The sequence below is a fragment of the Marmota flaviventris genome, chromosome 20 (assembly GCF_047511675.1).
Source record: "Marmota flaviventris isolate mMarFla1 chromosome 20, mMarFla1.hap1, whole genome shotgun sequence".
NCBI classification, from domain to species: Eukaryota; Metazoa; Chordata; class Mammalia; order Rodentia; family Sciuridae; genus Marmota; species Marmota flaviventris.
The window spans coordinates 5,431,075-5,452,948 of record NC_092517.1 but is presented as its reverse complement, the minus strand read 5'-3'; the positions used below and the strand labels follow the sequence as shown (position 1 = coordinate 5,452,948).

Genomic DNA, 21,874 nt, shown 5'->3' with positions numbered 1-21,874 from the left:
ATGGAGCATTACTTGAGATGTGACTTTTATTAGATGATGACAAGGTGAACATTGGGATTTTTATTGTGGTCACTTGTAAAAAAGTTTATATATATATATATATATATATATATTTCTGGATTGAACCCAGGGGTGCTCTACCACTGAGTCACATCTCCAGCCCATTTTATTTATTTTATTTTTTATTTTGAAAGAGGTTCTTGCTAAGTTGCTGAGACAGGCTTTGAACTTGTGATTCTCCTGCCTCAGCCTCCCACATTTGGGATTAGAGGCATATGCCATCATGCCTGGTTCAGAAAAAAATAAAATAAAATAACAGCTTTATCTTGTTCATTTAAAACACCCCTTTCTTATCTGTCCTTCATTTTTCTCCTGTTGATTTCTTTTCCCATCTTATCTATCATTTCCAATTTTTCGCATTATGTCAATCTGCTGTTGCTGTAAATCTAACATTTATGAATGTTTGTCAAAAAGATAATTCCATGCCATCTCATAAATGAATAAAATATATAAATCAGAAGTTATCATGATAGGAGAATGTTCAGAAAAAGCTACCATGTTCAACATATTTACAAACAGACATCAGGAGCATTTTCAATTAAGTTGACAAACTCCGTGAAAAGAATTAACTCATGTATTTTTCTTGTCTATGTGGTAAGCTGGTTGAGGGTGGAGAAACTGAGAAAATGGCAGTATCAGTCCTTTTCCATTAGTGGGTATTTTAAAATCCATTTCTTCTGAAGTGCATTGTTTCATATGTGGGAAAAGTGAGTGCTGTTTCCTTGTCTCATTTTCCTTCATGGTCAAGGTCAAGCACAGGGGCTCTGGAAGCTAGCCAGCTGCCTTCTGCAGGTGGGGTGCACATGTGGGGATCCATGTGTGGTGGGGTCACAGGGAAGAGTGCTCTGAGATAGCTGGACTGTGAAACCTGCCCTCAGTTCTGATAGCCACTTTGAGTCAGTGCGGAGGAGCCCACACCACCCTGAACTTGGATAAGTTGCTAAAAGGACTGATGGGATGCACTGAAAGCTATTATGCTCACAATTATACAGGGAAATGATCTATACTAAAATTAGCCCAAGGAAGAGACACACAGGGCAGGGCCTAGAGGATGCACATTGCTAGCCTTGTGTCATCCTCAGGACCTCTTACCCTCCCTGCACTGATGTATGACAATACACCAGCTGTTTCGCCATCCAGGGAAGCTTGCTGAGCTTGATGTTCCCGGTATTCAGTGGGGCTGTGGTATGGGGGTATCACAGATGGATTGCACAGTAGTTGAACTCAGTCTTCAGTGCAGTAGATACCCTGGGACCCCCAGCCTCTGTCCATAACAGAAAGACTGGCGTGTCTAGGTAACCAATCCTCCTCCCAAGACTACTGCTGGGTTTAGCTGGTCCCAGCATAAGACCCAGTGTGGCCATCCCTGCTTTAAACAAAGATGCCAATCAAATGTGACATAAATTACCTACTTGAAGTCAAGGCCAAAAACCTGAGTTAGGGCAAGGCCAAATTCTTTATGCAAAAGGCAAGGTGTCTTTGCACAAACCAGGGAATCAGTTTATTTTAGAGTGTATAGCACATTCTGAAGTGCTGTGTGAATTTGCTCACACCACCTAAGCATTCTTAGGCTGCTCTACATCTTTTATCTGTGCCTTGGAATAATTGTGGCACAAATTTCAAGGAACATGCTAAAGACTGGAGGACAGATCTGGATATCTGTTGCTCTTTTCAGAATATCTTGGATTATTCTGATTATCATATTGTCACCTTATCATGGATGTGGTGGTGATAAGTATTTTTATTCATGTTTCTGCTGTTTGAAGTAGCATAAATATAAGTTCATAGTTCTGGGGCCTTTGAGGCTGTTGATCTCATTTTCTTTGTCTCACTATTCATGGGCCTTCCTTCTCTGTTACTGTTTACTCTATTATTCACTCTCTGCTTCAATATAAACTCCTCTGCGATTTTGCTGAGCATTCCAAGAAAGGAAAGTAAAGAGCATTTTTTTTCCTTTTCGCCTGTGAATTTGTTTGTTTTCAGAAATGTTCTGGTGATGATTATACAACTGCCTTAGCATAAGCATTTGGTGAGGGCATTATCTCTTTCCTTTGCAAACTCAGTACAGTGGAGAGATGTTTGGTTCTTGTGTTTATGTGGAAATTCTCTTGAGGATGTTCAAATTCTCCTTATTGTAGTAGGAACTGTTTTTGAAAGGCATTTGCTCAGTGTTATATCCTTTTGTTTAACTTGCTAGTAATGAAATGAAAATCCCACCATATATTGGTTTTCATTCAGTATGGCAAAAATAGCATGGTCAACCTCAAGATTTGCATGCCCAGCAGATTATATAAGAAAAATGATACCCAAGTGTCCAAATGATTTTGAACTTTTTTTTTTACAAGGAGGGTTATACAGAGTCTTGTAATGGTATATTCCCCAAAGAACACTTAGATATAGTTTCTTGTTATAAAAAGTAATTGCTACAGCCTTATTTACAGTTTGAAGTCATATTATTTATATGTTGATGTTTTCAACATGCATTTTTTTTCTTGGAGGTGTCTCTGCACTGTTAAGAGGGTTTGTCTGAGGCTCCTTAACAAACCAGTGCCTGCAGAGCATGGGACCCTGGGGGCAGACAGAAACTGCCTGATTTTTTGGTTTTGAAGAGCAAGCACCAGTTGCTGGTCTTCTTCAATTCCAGGATACAGCCTTCCAATACCTTCTACTTATTATTGTGATTATTTTCATTTCTCCCACCCACATAGGTGAGCTTCTCCTGCAAGGCCCTGTCTTTATCAAAGAGCCCAGCAACAGCATTTTCCCTGTTGGTTCAGAGGATACAAAAATAACTTTAAATTGTGAAGCAAGAGGCAACCCATCACCTCATTACAGGTATGGTGAAAAGTTTCAAAATGCAAATGAAAAACAAATGTGGCAATTGTGAATTTTGTTGCTTGCATGTATTTATGCTGTCAGTAGGAAGTAGTATGGGAAGCTGCAGTTGTATGACATGTTTCATGTGTCTGATTACATGAACATTTGAATCCATATGTGTGTAATTTGATTGTTCACCTTATGATAAGATTTATCAATTAAAGAACACAGTAGGATCTCTTAAACATGCAGTGCTTCTTCATTTATTTATAGTGCAATTTAATTTATAAGCTTGAATTTCTATGTCATCATTAGGAACACATCTGTTTTGGGAGTAAAATTCAGTTTTAAAGATAATTTAAAATCATAGTTAAAAAATATTTCAGTATCCTTCCTTCCACCATTTTATTGGGCATAGATTTGGAGATATATTCAATGAGAAAAAATAAATATGTAGTTAATAAACCATTTTAATTATTAATGTAGAGTAAGTATATTCTATTTGTTAGTTTTTTATCATGTTAAAGTCTACATTTAAAAGACATAAATAGGGGCTAGGGCTGTAGCTCAGTGGTAGAGCGCCTGCCTCGCGCATGTGAGGCACTGGGTTCGATCCTCAGCACCACAATAAAAATAAATAAAGATATTGTGTCCAACTACAACTAAAAATTTTTTAAAAATTAAAAAAAAGACATAAATAATAACTTCACTGGAAACCTTCAAGCATCACAGAAAGGTAAAAGGAAAGACAAAAAGAGAATTGATTATCATCACCTTAATATAAAAATATTAGCATTTTGGAGATGATGGTGGGTTATTTGGATGGAATGGATATATTCTTGACTAAATGACAAAAGATAATTGATTTTTACTTTTCGAGGGACATAAGGAAACCCACTTAAATGAAGAAATTGATTATTTATAAAGAGAATATTACAGCTTTGATGTAAGGAACTGCAAAATACAGCCAGGATGTCTTAGGGACAGCAGGTACTGGAGGTGCTACCAGTGTCCCCTTCAAAACTCTGTTGAACTATTCTTTTGATGGGCACCCCCCACCCCAGAACAAGCAGAGCAAGCCGACTTAATCCTGTATGGGTAAAGCTCTGGAGGTTCATAGGAGTCCTCTGGATCTCATGGAACTTCTGCTGCTCATTGTTAAATTGGGTCAGGAATGGGTGAGAAGGTTGCTTCTGGAATTAATCAAGGTCAGTCTCCTTCTGAAATATTCAACAGCATACTTAATGAGCATCTCCTGTGTGTTTCCAACAAAGTAAACCTTAGAATACCAGGTTACTGGTCTGAATTGGCAAAGGTGAGAGAAAGGTTTTCCTGCTTCTCCCTAGAGAAATAAGAAAAGAGGAGATGATGAGAGAGAGAGAGAGAGAGAGAGAGAGAGAGAGAGAGAGAGAAACCATATTTTAGAGCTAGTTAAATTAAGCAGATGTATGCCCATATTACATTGGTAAATATTTCTTCTTTTGGTAGAAGGTGAACAGATTGATTTAACAAAACACTGTCCTGGAAGTATTTTCTCCAGCATTTTTCTAAGGCATTCTGACACCTTCAAATGCATATTTGTTTTTTCTTTTCAATGGAAGATTGTTCTCATAGATGTGACTCTAAATATGATAAAGGACCCGTGCGAATGACTCAGGTGTGGGTGCTTGTTCACTTGTCACTAAAATTGCATTTCATGACATTCATCTTATGAACATTTTGGGGATAAATGGGTTCAGCTGAAAAATTGACAGGGTACAAGACTTAATCATACAGGAATGCATTTCTAATGAGTGGACTAATTGTGTGTGAATAGTTTGAGCCAGATGTCTTGAGCTTAGAAATCTAGAAATAGCTTTCGTTGTGATGGTGTGTGTGCAGAACAGGTATTTATTGTCACACACAGTGTGGGTGTTCAAATGCATTGCTTGGGTGCGTAAAATGTTGATGAAGAGGTTTTACATGTGCACACTTCTGTGTCATCATACATCCTGGGATAACATCTTGACATCCATCTGTTTTAATTTAAACAAAATCTGTAACTGAGGCTAGAGTACATGTGACTCAGATTGATTTTTTCATTTTAAGTCTGATTAATGAGGAAATTTAACATTCTGGGTGTTGTTTTAAAACCATCCACTTGTAGCCAAACAGAGTGGACACTGTCAATTGTAGCTTTAAAGGTTTTCTTGTTAAGATGTCTAACCGATGTAAAATTTGATTTAAACTAAAGCAGTATGATCACTAGAAACTGAGACCTTGAAAGCACAAGCAAAACTCTTATCATTCTGATAGATGTTAGGCTTTCTTAGAACAGAAAACAACTCTTTGTTATTCATGTTACCTTTATAAGAGATAGATAGTGTCAGTGCAGTAAGTGGGTATAGAATAATATGGTTGTATTGTAGCTTTATCTATTTAGATGAGACCTTTGTTTTGGGCTAGCTTTTTATTTTATTTTTTTAACTTTTCCATTTAAGAGTCAAGTAGGTAGTATTCTATATTATGTTTACATTTTCCTAAAGAAGATATACTTGTTTATTCATATTTTTTACTATCCTTCAGATAAATAGTATAAACATATAATAGCAAAAAACCTAAGAAAGAAGAATATGAGAAATTTTTTATGAAGTCAGAGAAAAGGTTTTTTTTATATTTGTTTATAAAAATAAACAGAGAGAAATATAGAAAGATGGATAGGTAGCCATCCCAGGAGGGGACTTAGGGATTCACATGAAAGCATTTGTTAAAAGCAATCCAAACATGCTTCCAAAGATTCAGAATAAAGTTTAAGAGTCTTACAAAAGAACATCCTTTGAAAATCCAGAGCCTGTCTTAGAGACTGAGGCTGACTTGTCTCATGAGGGATCTTGTCTTTTTTATTTTCCCATTGGGCAAAAAGAACTCTTAATTGGCCATATTAGAAATCTAAAAGTTCAGAAATTCTCAAGAGAAATGACTCATCTTAGGGTATAATTGAGAATTTTATTCCTTCTCTCACATTTCTCCGCCTGAGCCCAAAAGCCTGTATTTAAAGGTTAATTAATGTTCAGTCTCATAGAAACTGCTGGGGGTGCTGAAAGAGGTTACCCTGACGAAGGATGAATACTTTTTCTAAAAAGAATTTTTCTCCTATTTTGCAGGGGATTAGAAATGCCTGGCCTTTGTTGAAAGACCCCAAATGGAAGGATCTGTGGTTCCTTCCGCTGATGCTGTTCAGCATGTAGAGGGACCTCACATTTCAGCTGAGCTGGGGTAGAATACATAAGTACCAATCAGGGAGCAGGAGAGTCATAAATGTGAATGAGGTTGGCCCGCCTGAAGGATAGACATGCTGTGCAGATAGGAAATGCCCACGTTCAGTCACAAGCCTGTCCCGTGGTCCTGCTGCTTCTCACAAACGGCCCCTTGCTACCATCCAGAGACTCTCAGCTTTTAGTGTTAACTCTGCTTTTCTATTGAGACATAAAGTATGATGAAGGAAATAAGTCCTAAGGTTTAATGTGGCTCAGATGGGTTCCAAGCTTTCCAACTTTAGTGTAACATAAGACTTTCGTGCTTTCTGTCCACTATGATGTTCCATAGCCACATGTGGCCCTTTCAGACTTTTAGTTTTTAATAAGTTGTATTAAAATTAATTAAAAACTCACTTCTTCAGTCACAGCAACCTTGTTTGAGGTGATTGGTAGGTATACATGGCTCATAGCTATCCTATTGGATGGCACAGATAGACATGTCTAATACTTCTAGAATGTTCTATTGGACACTGCTGCCCTAGATCAACCTCTGGACCCATAGCACTTCCCTTCAAATATTCTTCCATTTTTTCTCTCTCTATAAAAAAGTGACCAGAATCTCATTCTCATCCAGCTTTAGAGAATAAGTAAACTGTTATTAAGTACAGAGTGAAGAATCTTAGATAGTCAAGTTGTAAGAGCAAAATATGGCTGCAAATTGAGATATTTTCTGGCCTCAGTTTTATTAAACATGGTTCATATCCTGGAATCACATCCTACACAAGTTTAAATTGGTAAGAGTCAACTAAAACAATTCAGTATAACAAGAAAAATAAAAAGAATACATCAATTTCTGCTCACCATGTATTATTCCAAGAGTGGATGGAAGGAACCAGGAATGGATGGAAGGAAGGGAGGTCTGAATTTATTTCTTTTATACACACACCCACACACATACACACAGAGTACTATACATTGTACTTTACATTTCATTCTGTTTTTCTGTGTATTATGTTGATACTATAAATTCTACATATGTGTTATATATATTCCATATATTGAATATATAGTACATACTTGCTGTATAATACATGTAACATATATGGCTTATATGCTACCTAGTGTGTTTCATGTATCATAACATCACATAATACTGAGTAACATTTTTAAGCATAATTTTGATTACTGGCCAACTTGTTCTTACATTTTTTTTAATCACCATATAAGATCTGCTATCACAGTTATTTTACTTTTATGGCCCCAGGCAAATAACAGTTATTGCTCCTGAAAATTCTCTTAGCCCTTAATGAAACATAATCCTTTCAGTCAGCTCTCAGTCCATTCTCTGCCTCATCCTGAGGCTCATCTTATTTCAGTATCCCGACTTCTCCAGCTTATGAACACCACCCCCACACTCCCAAACAGCCACTGAGAGCAAAGAAACATTGACACGACTGGGATGATTGTAAAAAATAAACAGTATTTATAGTTCCTGAGGCAAACAACAGATGACAACCTGTACGGGGAGGGTGTTTCAAACTCAGCTGCAGTGTCATCTCTTCCAGAAAGCCTTAGTGCCCTCAGCTCTGGATGACCTGCCCAAGCACGGGCCTGGCCATTGCACCGCATCCTACCAGTACTGAAATAAGCTCTGCCATGACCAGATAGGCCGTAACTCTCCTAAAGGTGATGTCAGTGTGCCCCTCATCCTTATGTTACAAGTACTTTAGACTGCTCTATCCATAGCATAGAAAAAAAATAAGGACTTGGGGACTGGACCATATTTCAGGAGTCAAGAATGTCCTGGAGGATCAGAAGGTCAGAAGTACTGAATAGTTTATTCTGGAAGATAGAGTTGGGATTGAGTCCTCTCTGTTGGCTCATTTCAAGACAGGTTTTCTGCAGGTGTCCAAGATTGCTGCCTAGAACTCCAGGTCCCTTACATCCTCCCATAATCTCCACTGGTGAAAGAGGTCATTTTTCCTGTTAGTGTCTTCAAAAGCCCTGGATCATATCAGAAAAATGTGAGACAAAAACACAGCTAATACTGTCAGCAATCAATACCCAGCAGAAATGTAAAGGTTAGGTTTTAGACATGAAAGGTTGTCGTACAATAAATCATGTTATTTTGTTGTTGTTCTTCTTCTTTCTTGTGTTTTTACAGTGGGGTGAGGAGACAGGATATAATCGTATCGATCAAACACAAATATCACATTCACAGTCTTTTTGTTACACTTAACATTTTCTCATATAATTTTACTTTATTTGTATCACTGCATCAAATTATATGTAATAGTGGCATTCATTGTTACACACTTCTGAATGCACATGACATCATTTGGTCAGTTTAATTCCTCAGTGCCTTCCCCTCCCCTCCCCTCAAACCCCTCCCTTTCTCTTCTAAGCCAACTGATAAGGCCTGAGGCATGGAAGGTTCTGATGGGCAGGACCAGAGTCATGTGAGAAGAGGCATTTTCAAAGAACTGTGAATAAGCTGCTACCAAGCAAAGATAAAATGAATGCAGTCGGCAAAAAGAGCAATCATTTTCAGGAACTCTGCTTGGAATCATTTAAAGACGATCCTTGATAGATTTGCACTAGTTTATAACCATGTAAAGTGAGAGTTGTTTTTCATATAGTGTAGCTGCATGAAATATTTATACATATATGTATATATACATATATATACACACATAATATATCATGTATATATACACACAAGCACATATGTGTGTATACATAATAATTTTACAAAATTTATCAGTGAGAAATGAGAATAAATGTCATAAAACAGATTTAAAAAAAATACAGCATTGCAACTTAACTCATATCTTCAGCAATTAGTGCTGAAGCCTAACTAGTTATTTTTGGATAAAGTATTGAATATGCAAATTCAGACATTCATTCTTTCAAGGGCTGCAATTATTCTCATCACTTCAGTAAACATATTAACAAACATTGCATTTGAACACAAATGCATTTGCTTATTAACTTGAAAGCTGCATCTAAAAACCACAAATTGCTTCTGTGATTAAATTCCTAATTTTCCTGTCAAACCCCAACTAAAGTATTGCCTGTTGATTGAACGAGTGTTAAGGGTGGGCATATTTCCACAACCCAACCCTAGCTCCCCAAAGACTTAAGTGTTATTTAATTTTTTTTTTTTTGCTTTGTTTTGTCTTGAGGTCTAAAATGTGAGATTTGTTTTTCTTCATAATGTTATTTCTCCTTCCATCTTCCTGACCAGCTTTTGTGTGGTAGAATAGATATCCTGAAGGACAATAACTTTATACAATCAACCGTGAGTTGAATCACATCTTGAGATTATTTTTTAAACCACCAGAAGTCATTCAATTTATTTTCAGTTTTGTTCATTTCAGTTTCAAAGGGTGATGTTCCCTAATTGTGTTTCACCAAGTTCAAGTGAAAAGACTCACTTTAGAGCTTGGTGACTTAAATAATACTGACAACAAAATATATCTGTGTTTGTATTCACTGTTGTTATTCCATACTAGTGTGGTTTTGTGTAAGAGATTGTCATATCTAATTACAACTGAATGGTGAATAATTAATAACTAGTCAGGTAAATGAAATTCCCCATTTTGATATTATTTATTGACTGGATGACTTCAGTGAGTAAAGACTGTGTGAAATTAGTTATGCCTAGGGTAGAGGAAAAAGTAATCATCTCATTCAGGAAGCTGATGGTAGAAATCCTGCAGTTATTGAAAATCACCATTCACCGGGACTTATATGCTTTGAAAAGCCCCTTTAGCTGGCCACGGTGATGTACACCTCTAATCCCAGTGGCTCTGGGCTGAGGCAGGAGGATCACAAGTTCAAAAGAAGCCTCAGCAGTTTAGCAAGGCCCTAAGCAACTCAGCAAGACCCTGTCTCTAAATAAAATATAAAAGAAAGGTCTGGGAAAGTGGCTCAGTTTTTAAGTCCCCAGCGTTCAATTCCCAGTAGCCCCTATTCTAAGTCCCTTTGAGCTCTGAAAATTTAGACTTTTATGCTGATTGAATTCATTATACATGAATTTGTGTTTACATACACATTCGATCCCGTCTCTGTACGTGTTTCAGCTTGTTCTTTGTGTCTGATGGCAGTGATTCGTATACCCTTAGTTTATGTTTTTAGTTTATTTCCTGGAAATAGCAGTTATCATTTTCATCATTTAGGAGTAGTAACTACCAGTTTTGAAATATCTTCTATGTCAGGCACCTTGTGCTTTATATTCAAGATTTAAAACCTGTTGGCCCATGGACATGCAGTCATTTTAAAGAAATTGTGTTTGCGTTCTTTTTAGGTGGAAATCTGCGTTAGACTTTACCCTTCTATTGTATTAGGCTTGGCCCAGTTTTCTTTTTCACTTCACATTCCCAGTCAGCATCCCACTTATGTAGAGGATGTGCCAAATGTGGAAGTGGACATCAGTTGTGTAAGTCCTCCTGTAGACCTGCAGACCAGGATATCTAATGCTAGTACTCCAGGTATTTGCTATCCATTTATTGATCCAGACACACATTGCCGTGGAACCTCCACACAAACCAGTTTACGGGGATGAGAGCTCAAAGACTGAGATGCAATTGCTTGTGAAATATGCACTCGTGGATTCTAAAAGCAAATCCTAATTCATGTACGACAAGCATTTGAACTCTGAAGTCTGACAATGAATTCATAAGATCAATGGAGAGTGTTACATGATGATTATGCAAAGGTGCTTAATCTCCTGACATTTACCACTGAACTGAAGCTACAAGGTTAGCCTGCTTCTCTAGTGCAACACAAATGTTATGTGATTGAAATGCTGGTGTGCATAGCCTCAAGAGCCTTTGCTTCTGATCATTGGCTTTAAGCCTTCCTGAATAAAATTTGGGTATGCAAATATATATTTATGAAGTTTTAAATAATTTTCACATTCCAGAAAGATGGCAGTCTGATGGTTAGAGTTCATCCTACACTTTGCCATTCCTTGGTAAAAGTAGACACCTCTAAGATGTACAAAGGATTATGAATGCACAAAAGTGAAAGCCAACTTCTATTTCTAAAAGCTTTCCAGATTTATGACCTGAGTGTGCCATTTACCTGTCACACTTAGTATTGAGTGTTGTGCTTTCAAAGCCTGAACAGTTGGATTACAATTTCCAACAAAGTAAATGAGAATAATTTGCAGATTGATTAAACCCATACTTTGTCAAAGAAGGAACTGTGTATGTTTCAGTTTTCCAGAATATTTTTATATACAGAAGAAGATAATGAGACATATTTAGAAATCGAGTCTAGCTACGAATATTTTGCCTTAGGAATATAGGCACACTATTTTACTTTCCAAGATAAAATTACCTTTGGAAGCACAGGTCCAGAGAATACATACACATTTTGGAATTTTAACAAAGAGAACTTTTGAATTCATGTATTTTCAGCAAGAGGAAAAACAATCAATATTTAATAAGATATTGAGATATTTTATATCACCTGGGGATGAGTTCCACTTAATGATGAATAGTTTTAGGAAGGATAAAAATAATTATTTTACTTTTGTTAAATTAACATTCCTAAAGATAGCTCAGGGACATCTTAACTCTGAAGGGTTTGCTAAAACAAATGCACCAGTGCTTTTGGAGTAGTAGAACATTTAAAAGAGAAGAAATTTTACCTTTTCGTATCACAAATAATCTGGTGATTGTGTCTATATGATGAAAACTGAGCTAAAGGAAGTGAGACATGTTTTATGCTTAATGGAACAAATCTTTTCCATTTTGGTTCTTTATTTGCAACTTTGGGATGATAGCTTTTAGATCTTAGATACTTTGCTGAAATAAAGTATTTTCCCACATAGTTTGTAATCTCTTAAATCTTTCAAGTATTAAGTAGGCAAGAAGAAGTGCTTCTCCATATTTTTATTTATCCCTTTCAATTTTCTGTATAGCTCCTGTGCCTTTATTATTCATTAGCTAAACACAAAAACACCATTTTCAAATGAATTCATCAGAAGTGCTTAGTCAGGCCCATTCTAGCTCATTCTCTGAAATGCAGTTTTTTTTCTCCTATACAAACTGCACTTTGCAGGCACAGAAAGCATAAGCACCCTCTGTCACTAGGGTCTTCCATTCAGAAGGATGTGAAATTAACTGTATCTTTCTTGACTTGAGTTTAGAGGAGATTTTCTGACTCAAGCATTGAGTCACTTAGTATCTGACAAACCATTTACACTTTAAAAATTAAACCCACTCACTTGTGATTTGCTGTCAGATTTATTCTTTAAAGGTCAGGCCCAGCGTGTGTTTGCCTCTTCCTTTGCTAAATTCTCAGAGAAGATACAAATGCAGACTCACCATATGGGGAAAACGCCATCTGATCCCCATGAGGGGGAATGGCCAGAAGTATTGAATGGAGCAGGTGACATTTAACCAATATGTGCTTCTTGGGAATAAAATAGAAGCAAAGCAAAGGGGCAGTGGGGTTTGCGGTTGTCACTGGGGCCACCTGCAGCACTAACAGATGCGTTCACCCATTGCCTATCTGTGGCAGCACTGGGCTGAGAGCCTTGCATGCATTGTCTAAGTAAATCTGTAGAACAACCCTATGGGAAAGATGGGATTGTCTTCATTCCTTTTTAATAATTTAGATTAAGGGGAGCTGAGAAATGGGCTCATGGACATGCAGCTGGTGATGAGTGAGACCCACAGATAGACCAATGGGCACTTGGATTGCATCTGGATCCCCTTTCTTTTCTTTTATTTATTTTTTTATTTTGTAGATGGGCACAGTGCCTGCCTCCCTCCCTCCTCTCTCTCTCTCTCTCTCTCTCTCTCTCTCTCTCATGAGAGAGAGAGAGAGAATGTATGTGTTCCAGCACTGTAGTAGTGTTCTCTCTCTCTCTCTCTCTCTCTCTCTCTCTCTCTCTCTCTCTCTCTCAGGATGGAACCCAGTGCCTTACATATGCTAAGCAAGTGCTCTATCAGTGAGCCCCATCCCCATCCCCCTTTATTTTTGTTAGGCTGTTTCATGAAAGGCTCAGCTAGGGCTAAAGACTCCACCAGGTGGAATCAGAGGTTGGGTCAAGAACTTAAGAATCTTGGAAAAATGTCTCTAAAAATGTTAGCTCCATGGACGGGGGCAGGTTTTACCATGATTTGAGAACTTTGAATATTTCCTGACATGGAAGCATTCAGTAAATGTATTTTCACTGAATTAGAGGAAGGAAGATTTGTTGACTATGAAAGTGGCTGACTGGAGAGGGAGCACTCTTTCACCCTGGTGTCTACTGTATAGTTGTAGGGCATGTTGCCCAAGGGGCGGAATAGTTCTTCCCAAAGTTGAATATGCATGTGGAATTCTTAATTATCTAATTAAAACACAGGCTCTGATTCTGTAGACACAGGTAGAGACTAAGGTAGAGACCAGCAAACTAGGAGATGCCACTGTTGCAGATCTGCAGGCCCTCTTGTGTAACAGAGGATCAGGATGTCCAGATAATGCAGTTGACAGTTTTTCTTTACTTCCTTGTCTGAGTTTCTGGAGTTCTAGGACTTGAGGATGAGGAATAGGAGAGAGGTTCATAAAAGCTCATGGTTCAACTTTAAGACTCTAAGTGTAGAGTATAATTCTCAGTAAAATAAAATGAACCAGAATGCTCATGCAAATATGGACTTGCCCTTGGGAAGAATTGTATGGGGAAACTCTACAAAAAACTGAAGCAGAGTTCTGCCAAAAATGAGATGGAGGCTACTGCTTTTTGTATTTTTGTATATATATTTTTTCTTTTCAGTTCACATGAAAAGAATTGGGTCTTTCAAGTTTTTTTCCTTACTTTCATTTTTCTGTTCATTAGATTTGTTGCCTTAGACCTGGTGAACTTGTATGTGAATACAAAAAGAAACATACACACACACAAAAAGCTTTGGTTTTAAGAAAGTGACTAAATGATAGAAGAATATTTAGAGCAATAATTGAAGAACTCTGAGCAAGAATTCAAAGGAGCAGCATTTCTGACACAGTCAATAGTTTTGGGAACAGCTAACAGCTCAACAACTGGTATACAGAAATTCTTGTTTTGCAAGTTGGACATTATTTCAACAATCTCAATATTTAAATGAAGAGCAATTGAAATGATTGTTGCAATGTGCTAAAATTTATAGAACCGATGACAGTGTGATTTATTATATGAATTGGGTTATCCAGGAGGTGGGTACCTTAATTCATAATAATAAATGTGTTTTTGACATTGTGGGAGATGACTTTTAAAGATGAAACCTTTGTGGTGTCAAGTATATGTACTGTTTTAAAACTCCCATTTTTTCACTTAAAAACTCATTTAAAGGAAACATCTTTCTTCTCTCTTTGCCTTTTTCTGTTTGGCTTCTTGCTGATTACTATTTCTCTGAGGGTAGTTCCTGGACTGTCTGGGACCCCCCAGGTGCTGTTTAGGGTATTTTACCACAGTGTACCATTTTTTAAAAAGCACTGTGATGGATTAGAAAAGTGTAGAATGCCTTGGAACAGGTGTTTACCCAGACAAATTGAAATGGATAGTTGAACACTTATCCAATTAATTTATTAAATGTGCTTAGTCAGTCCAGATAAATCAAAGAAATGTCCTCTTTCCCTGGTTCATCCTCAGCTTGAGATTGGCTTGAAGTGTCTCAGATAATTACCTAACTTTCTACTTTATCTTTGCCTATACAGACCTAGCCAATTTCTCCCACTAGTGAAGAAACTAAATTATTCTCACCTCTTCAGGAAACCTTTAAAAATCTTTAACTTTTAGAGGCTAATTTCTTGTCCTTTGTTTGGGACTTTAACCTTCTGTTTCTGATAGTTGTATGGACACATTTACTCTTTAATTATGTAATACTGGAAGAGTGTACACTTTACCTTTCATTTATAAGGGGGATAATGTGTAAAGTGGGTTTTATGATGGAGAGTCTTTTAAATTTAAAAATGCTAATAGGACAAAAAAATTAACATTTGTTTTGCAGATGGCAGCTGAATGGCAGTGATATTGATATGAGTCTGGAACATCGTTACAAGTTGAATGGAGGAAATCTTGTGGTTTTTAACCCCAACAGAAACTGGGATACAGGAAGTTACCAGTGTTTTGCTACAAATTCACTTGGGACGATTGTCAGCAGAGAAGCTAAACTCCAGTTTGCCTGTAAGTTTATATCCACACATCTTGTAAAATGGGTATTTAAAAGTATTTAACTTAATTTGTGTGGCCATTTTGAATTTTAATAACAATGTGTCAATTCTATAGGTTCAAAAAAATAGATTGAGAAAATAGCTCAATGTGATTCTTTGGATTTCTATGACATATGCAAAGTAGATCTTAAAACGTGTGTATATGTGACTCCTTTATTACTATTTTGTATGAGTTCCAATTAGAGAATGCAAAACAAGGCAGTTAAGGATCCTGGATGGAGCAGCTGCTCCATCCTGGAAAGAATGTGATAGAATAGTCAGGAGTGGTCCTTACTGGGCAGATCATTTAAATTACAAATATATCTTGCAAACCTGGAAACATTAAGGAAAAAAAAAAACAGTGGGAAAAAAGAAGAAAATGACGTATGTGGTGATATATTTTTGACCTCCTTTGGGGAATTGCAAAAAAGGACCCTCAGCACAAGCTCCCCTAAGTCGTAGCCTGGGAGGTCATGTTAATTGAACCCCCTTGAGGAGGTGACCCACATAAAGAAAAATCATATTCTTCCTCCACAGAGTTAGGGATTGAGACCAGAGGCTCAGTTTAGTCTTAATATTTGTCTATTTTCTACTTTTTGTTTCTCTTGTCGTTTGTTTTCTATTTTGTATATCATGTACATCACCATGACTTTGGTACTTGGTTTTCTTTTAGCTCTTCGTACCTCTCTAGTTCTGAAATTGGAATGTATGTGTTCCAGCACTGTAGTAGTGTTCTGTCTCAGCTCCCCTCACAAGCCATTATTAAATTAATAATGTGCTACTTAAGGCAGGCCTGCTGCTTGGCTCTTTTTATAACAGCCCTGGACGGTTTGTCCCGCCATTCCATTCCATACTTACTTGCTTCTTCCTTTGTTTCCCCTCGTCCCGCCCCCATATGCATAAGTCGTTGTTTTTTAACCTGTATATTTTCTGGGTATTTTGAAAGCTACAGGTAGTGTTTATGTTATGCAATCTGTTATATTTGAGATTAACAAAGTGTTTTATTTCGTAAATAGAGAAATTTAAGTTTAGGGTTTTTGCAGTGTCTTTCCATTTTAAAGAGTTTAGATCCATTCATTCTTAGTGTATACTTTGCATTCTTGTATTTCTGTGATTGTTTATTTTTAAATTATGTCATTTAATATACATGTTATGTATACATATATTGTATAATGTGGTATATATGCATGTATGCACCTGTATATAGTGAAATATATGTAACATATACATATGTGTATATATCTGTATATATAGAAATATTCTCTTCATGAATAGTAACATATATGTATATAGTTTAGTTTTCAAACAGAATTTTGCCAAAATCTTCAGCGCTAACCACCAGACCTCTTTCCAGTTTTGCATTAATTCATTTCTTAGTCCATATTTAAATATTTCTAACATTTAATATATTCTGTATAAAAATTTAAATATGTTTCATGCTTTTCTTTTTAAGAATGTCATCCTTTTGTCTTAAACATGAAGGTGGGTTTTGGTTGGTGATACATGTTGAAACTACTTGTTTAATTGGAGACTTCCTAAGGTACTGCCCAGTTGTCTTCTGCAGTCAGTTGCTTGATAGAAGGTGGCCATACTAAGCACAGTTCCCTGCTGAGCTCACCACCACCACTGTATTTTTAGGTTCACTCAGTAGGACATGGTAGGATTACTTTTTCTTCATGTTTTCAGCTGAAAACAGATCTATTTCCAGCACATAGCTAAATTTATATATATTTAACTTGCATTGCTTAGAACTTGGAAATTTCTCTTGTGATAATTGGACATTTTGTATATAATTTAAGGATGTTTCCTCCTTCTATATCTTTTAGTTTGGTTCATGTGTATTTTAGAAAGTCAGTTGTCATCTATGTATTAGATAGTTCTTGTCCTTTGTTTGGAATTATTTTCCTCTCAGTCTTCTCTTTCCTATCAATTTCTGTTCTGGATCCATAGAAGCCACATCTTTCTGTATTCTTTTAAGATAAAGATTATTCTCTTGAATATTCTTTCTCCACTACTTCCATTTGCTGCTTCCATTTTTATGTCTGAGACTTTTCAACAGATGGTGTCCAAACTCAGGGTCTGTCACCAGGTGGTTTAGGTGGATTCTCCTGGCCCTACATTCTGTCCCATAGATGCTAGAACATTTACATTGATCTCTAGAAAGAAGAGCCAGTTCCCAGCCTTCTTTCTGTTTCCAGGAGCACTTCAGCAAGTGCACCCTTTGTGTAGTGGTATGTTTCTACTCAAAATTCTTACATCCTATAGTATTTGAGGGAGAGTAATTAACTTATGGATTTTTCCTCAGTCGGCCCTTCTGGAGACTATGGTCTGAATTGAAAATACCTCTAAAATTATATTGCACCATCTACAGTCTGTCCCTGGTTCTTGAACAGCACTTTATAGGCAAAACAACATGAAATCGTTGAGTCTGTGATAAGATTTTAACAAGCATCCTCATTTGTAAGATACTTAGTAACTTTTTTGTGGATGCAAGGGAAGACATGAGAGTTCTGGGTCAGAGACAAAGGACTTTGTTACTCTCATAACCTCAAACACCATGAATTTCAGCAATTTGATTTCATTCCTCTTGTCCACACAAGAGGAGATTCAGCGTGGCTGTGGTGGGGAGATTCAGCGTGGCTGTGGTGGATGGTATTTCCATAGCTGAAGAACAGTGAGTTGGGAGAATCTACCTCTTTTACAGAAAGAAGAAAGCAAATATGCTTTTTGTCCCAGAGGGATACAGTATCCTATCTTCCAGGTTACTCTCTGCAAACACATCCCTAGTTATGGGCCTCTCATTGTTGGCACAGGCAGAAAAAAAATGCAGGAAAATAGAATTCTTAGTGGGTCACTTTCACCTGTCCCCCCAAAAGTCATTTTCCTTGCTTATTTGTGTCCTTGACTTTCTGGATAAGGGTGTACCAGATCAAGACAAGGGGGATGAGAGAGGTTCAAAATATAAAATATCTCCCTGCTTTTATTGGGAAGTCCCTCTTTTACAAACCGAGGATGTGCCATTGAGCCCTGGGGCTTTCTGTCAGTCTGTTCTCCTGTGGCTTACACTGTTTATTTCCTCCTGTGCTTTGAGCCAGATTGCTTAGCGGACTTGGTGTACTGTGAGATTCTTTGGTATTGTTTTAAATTTCTTAGTGTTCTACTAAGAGATTTATTTGAAAGTTTCAAGAAGGAATATTGAGTATTCTTAACCTGGTAATACATTAAACTGAAAAGGTTCCAAATTTTTTATTTAATTAATATGGCTGGGATTTAGATTCCTGATAAAGCCCCCAAAGAAAGTGGCAAATGATTAGAAGATATTTTATAACTGTTAGAGAAAAACATTGCTTTGTTTTGGTAACCTGAAAAAATGTAATACATTTACTGGAGAGGAAATAAGGATGGAGGCTCTTGTGTTAGTTGGATGCTCACGACTCCAGTTTAGAGAATCTTGGCTGTCTTTGCTGCAGGCAAATGGATGGTAAAGTGTTGTCATTGAAAAATGTTCTCTTTAATTTTTCAATATAGCTGTGTCTCCCCTCCAGACTGTGTCTCCCCTCCAGACTGTGTCATGTTTGTATGCTTAGCAATACTTCTTTGTTTATATCCGCCACAGAGAAAGCACTTCTGTGTAGTTCATGAATGAATGAGTAAATGAAAATATGGTAAGTGCACCACTTTTAATGCTCATGAAAATGCAATATATATATATATATATATATGTGTGTGTGTGTGTGTGTGTGTGTGTGTGTGTGTGTGTGTATAATAATCTCAATTTTTTAGTTGCTTGAAGATAGTTTTGGTGATAAAATGAATGTGAAAATCCCATAGTTTAAGATGCCTGCTTTCCATAGACACTCAGTCCTTTTTCATAGATTTGGGGTGGAACAATTTTCAGAAGGAAGAGAAATGTAAAATGATTCAGTGACTGAGTTGTAGACATTGTCTCAATTATTTGATGTTATGTTACGTGGATGTAATTTTGGGTGCTTTTTTAATTTACTGGGATAATGTTTTTGTCCACTTCTTAATTCTAGCAGCAGAAAGCTTAAAGAGTTGCCTTTGGAAGCCCCAGTGTCCTTGCTTTCTAATAGCTACTTTTCTCTTAATCCTGATGAAAATATTTTTATTTTGACCATTTCTGAAGTGCAATATATGTTTTAAATCATGGCTTATATCAGAGGTCTAAACGATATGGAGGAACTAAAAGGGATGTCTAAGTAGCTACCGTTTATTATTTCAAAATTTAAAACAATTGAAGTAGCTTATCCTGGTGAGATTCTCTTTCTCCATAGATATTCAGTGTTGTAGTTAAATGTGTTTACTTCCATGTATTTTTAAGAAGTTTTGACTACATACAAATATATTCTGAGCAACACATAAAATCACTTTAATTTTTTTAATTTCTTGGTTTTTTTTTCTTTTGAAAATTGAACCCAGGGTGCTTAATCACTGAGCTGTATCCCCAACACTTTTTATTTTTTATTTTGACACAGGGTCTCACTAAGTCGCTTATGTCTGACTCACTAAAGTTGCTAAAGATGGCCTTAAACTTGCAATCCTCCTGCCTCAGCTTCCTGAGCTGCTGGGATTACATGTGTGTGCCACCATATCCAGCTACTTTTAAAATTTCTTAAACAATATGCACATAACTACTTTTCTTCAAAATTATGCTTTGGAATATCTGTCAATCTGCAGCCTTGCCAAACTTGCTATTCTCTTATTTTTTAATTTGACCAAATCAGATACATTACAGAACTGAATTTCATTGTGGTTTTTAAATTGTGTTTCTATGGTTTCAATGAAGTCAAGCTCCTTTTCATATATTTCTTCATTGATTGTTTTTCTATTATCTATATACTTTCATACTGGATGCCTGTCTTTTTAATGATTGATGTTCTCTGTATGTTCTGAATACATCGTTTGTCATTTACATATGTTATAAATTATCTTTGGATTGTTAGTAGCTAATTTGTTTTCTCCAATGCTGTCAAATGAAGTGATGTTCTTAATTTTTATTTTAGGTTAAATTATCAGCCATTTTCTTTATGGGTTATGTTCTCTTCTGAATTCTTTAAAATCCATCTTCCTCATTGTAAAATGGAAAATTCATTCTCCTATATTTACTAATAAATGTGTTGGTGTTGCTGTGCCTGGTGGCACATGCTAGTAATCCCAGCAACTCAGGAGGCTGAAGCAGGAATATCACAAGTTCAAGTCAAGCTTTAGCAATTTATCTGGGCCCTAAGCAACTCAGTGAGACCCTATCACAAAACAAAACCCAGTCAGTTGAGATTTGGCTCAGTGGTAAAGTGCCCCTGGGTTCAATCCCCATTACTAAAAATAAATAAATAAATAAAGTGTTGGCGCTTTGCTTCTCATGTTTCAGTCTTTCTTTAATCACCTGGAATGGATACCATTTCCTTTATTTCATGATGTTCATTTGCTATAGCAGCTGAATTGATTGAAGGTTCTGCTTTTTACCAATTGGAACGCAATGTGTGCTCCCTTTCTCAAGCTTCTCTGGACTTTTCTGCTTGCAGAATATTATTTGCTAATAATGACAGTTTTTGGTTCCTTGCCGACCACTGTTCCCTTTGTGTATCTAACTTAACGGTATGGCTCTTTCTCTGACCTAGCGTGTTGATTCCACATACGGGGGTAGACTTCCCTGTTCTGATTTTAATGAGAATAAGTGCAATGCAGCTTCCCCTGTGCAAAGTGATGTCTGGCCCGCTATATAGATACCCTTTATTGGGAATTTATCAGATAGTTTAATTTTAATCATGGATGCTTTATTCCTTCATACTGTATTACCTGCGTTTACTAAAATATATATGCAGCTTTTCTCTTTTATCTGTTCATATAGTTAGCACTTTCCAGTATGAAGAGGCCTTGTACTTGGGCTAGTCACATAGGCTGTTATATAATTTTTAATGTCTTGGATATTATCTGTTAGTGTTTTGTAAAACACTTCTGCAGATCAGTAATGGAGGAGATTTTCATTTTCTCATCTCTACTTGTCTGGCTTTGGTATAAAAGTCATATGCACCTCTAAAAATGATTTAAAGAATATTCCTTATATTCCTATCCCTAGAAAACATTGAGAAATGGTGAAATTTGCTGTTCCTTGAAGAAGATATAGAACACAAGCATAAAAACATTTGGGCCTAGAGTTTTCTTGGAGGAAACTTTTTAATTAATAGTTAAATTTATTGAGTAGCTATAGGATTAATCATAGTATTTCTTTTTGACAGGTTGAATATTTTTAGGAATTTTATTTATGTTTTTTAATGTATGGACAAAAATTGTTCAAAAACATTTTATATCTTTTTTTCTCAATTTGGCTGTAGATGGCCATCTCCTGTTCCATTATGGATATTATTTTGGAACTCTTTTAACATCAATTTTTTTTCTTAGAACTTGATCATGTGAACCTTTATACTTTATTCATTTATTTTACTTCTACCTTTACTGTTCTTTCCCAGTTCTTGGTTTATTTTCTTATTCTGTTTCTATCCAGTTAAGTTCTGTGGGGATTAGTTCATTTTTTCCCAACTTTTTTCTATTCTAAT

The 21,874-nt window shown here is 36.5% G+C and overlaps 1 protein-coding gene across 1 annotated transcript in view; it reads left to right on the top strand.

Moving 5' to 3' along the window:
- Positions 1-2,313: 2,313 nt before the first annotated feature.
- The window catches only part of Cntn3 (contactin 3), a 225,978-nt gene continuing 206,417 nt past the window's right edge, over positions 2,314-21,874 (top strand). The window contains exons 1-3 of the mRNA XM_071605959.1: positions 2,314-2,332; positions 2,769-2,895; positions 15,098-15,273. Of these exons, the coding sequence (XP_071462060.1) occupies positions 2,314-2,332; positions 2,769-2,895; positions 15,098-15,273 (322 nt within the window). The remainder of the gene's footprint in view (positions 2,333-2,768; positions 2,896-15,097; positions 15,274-21,874) is intronic.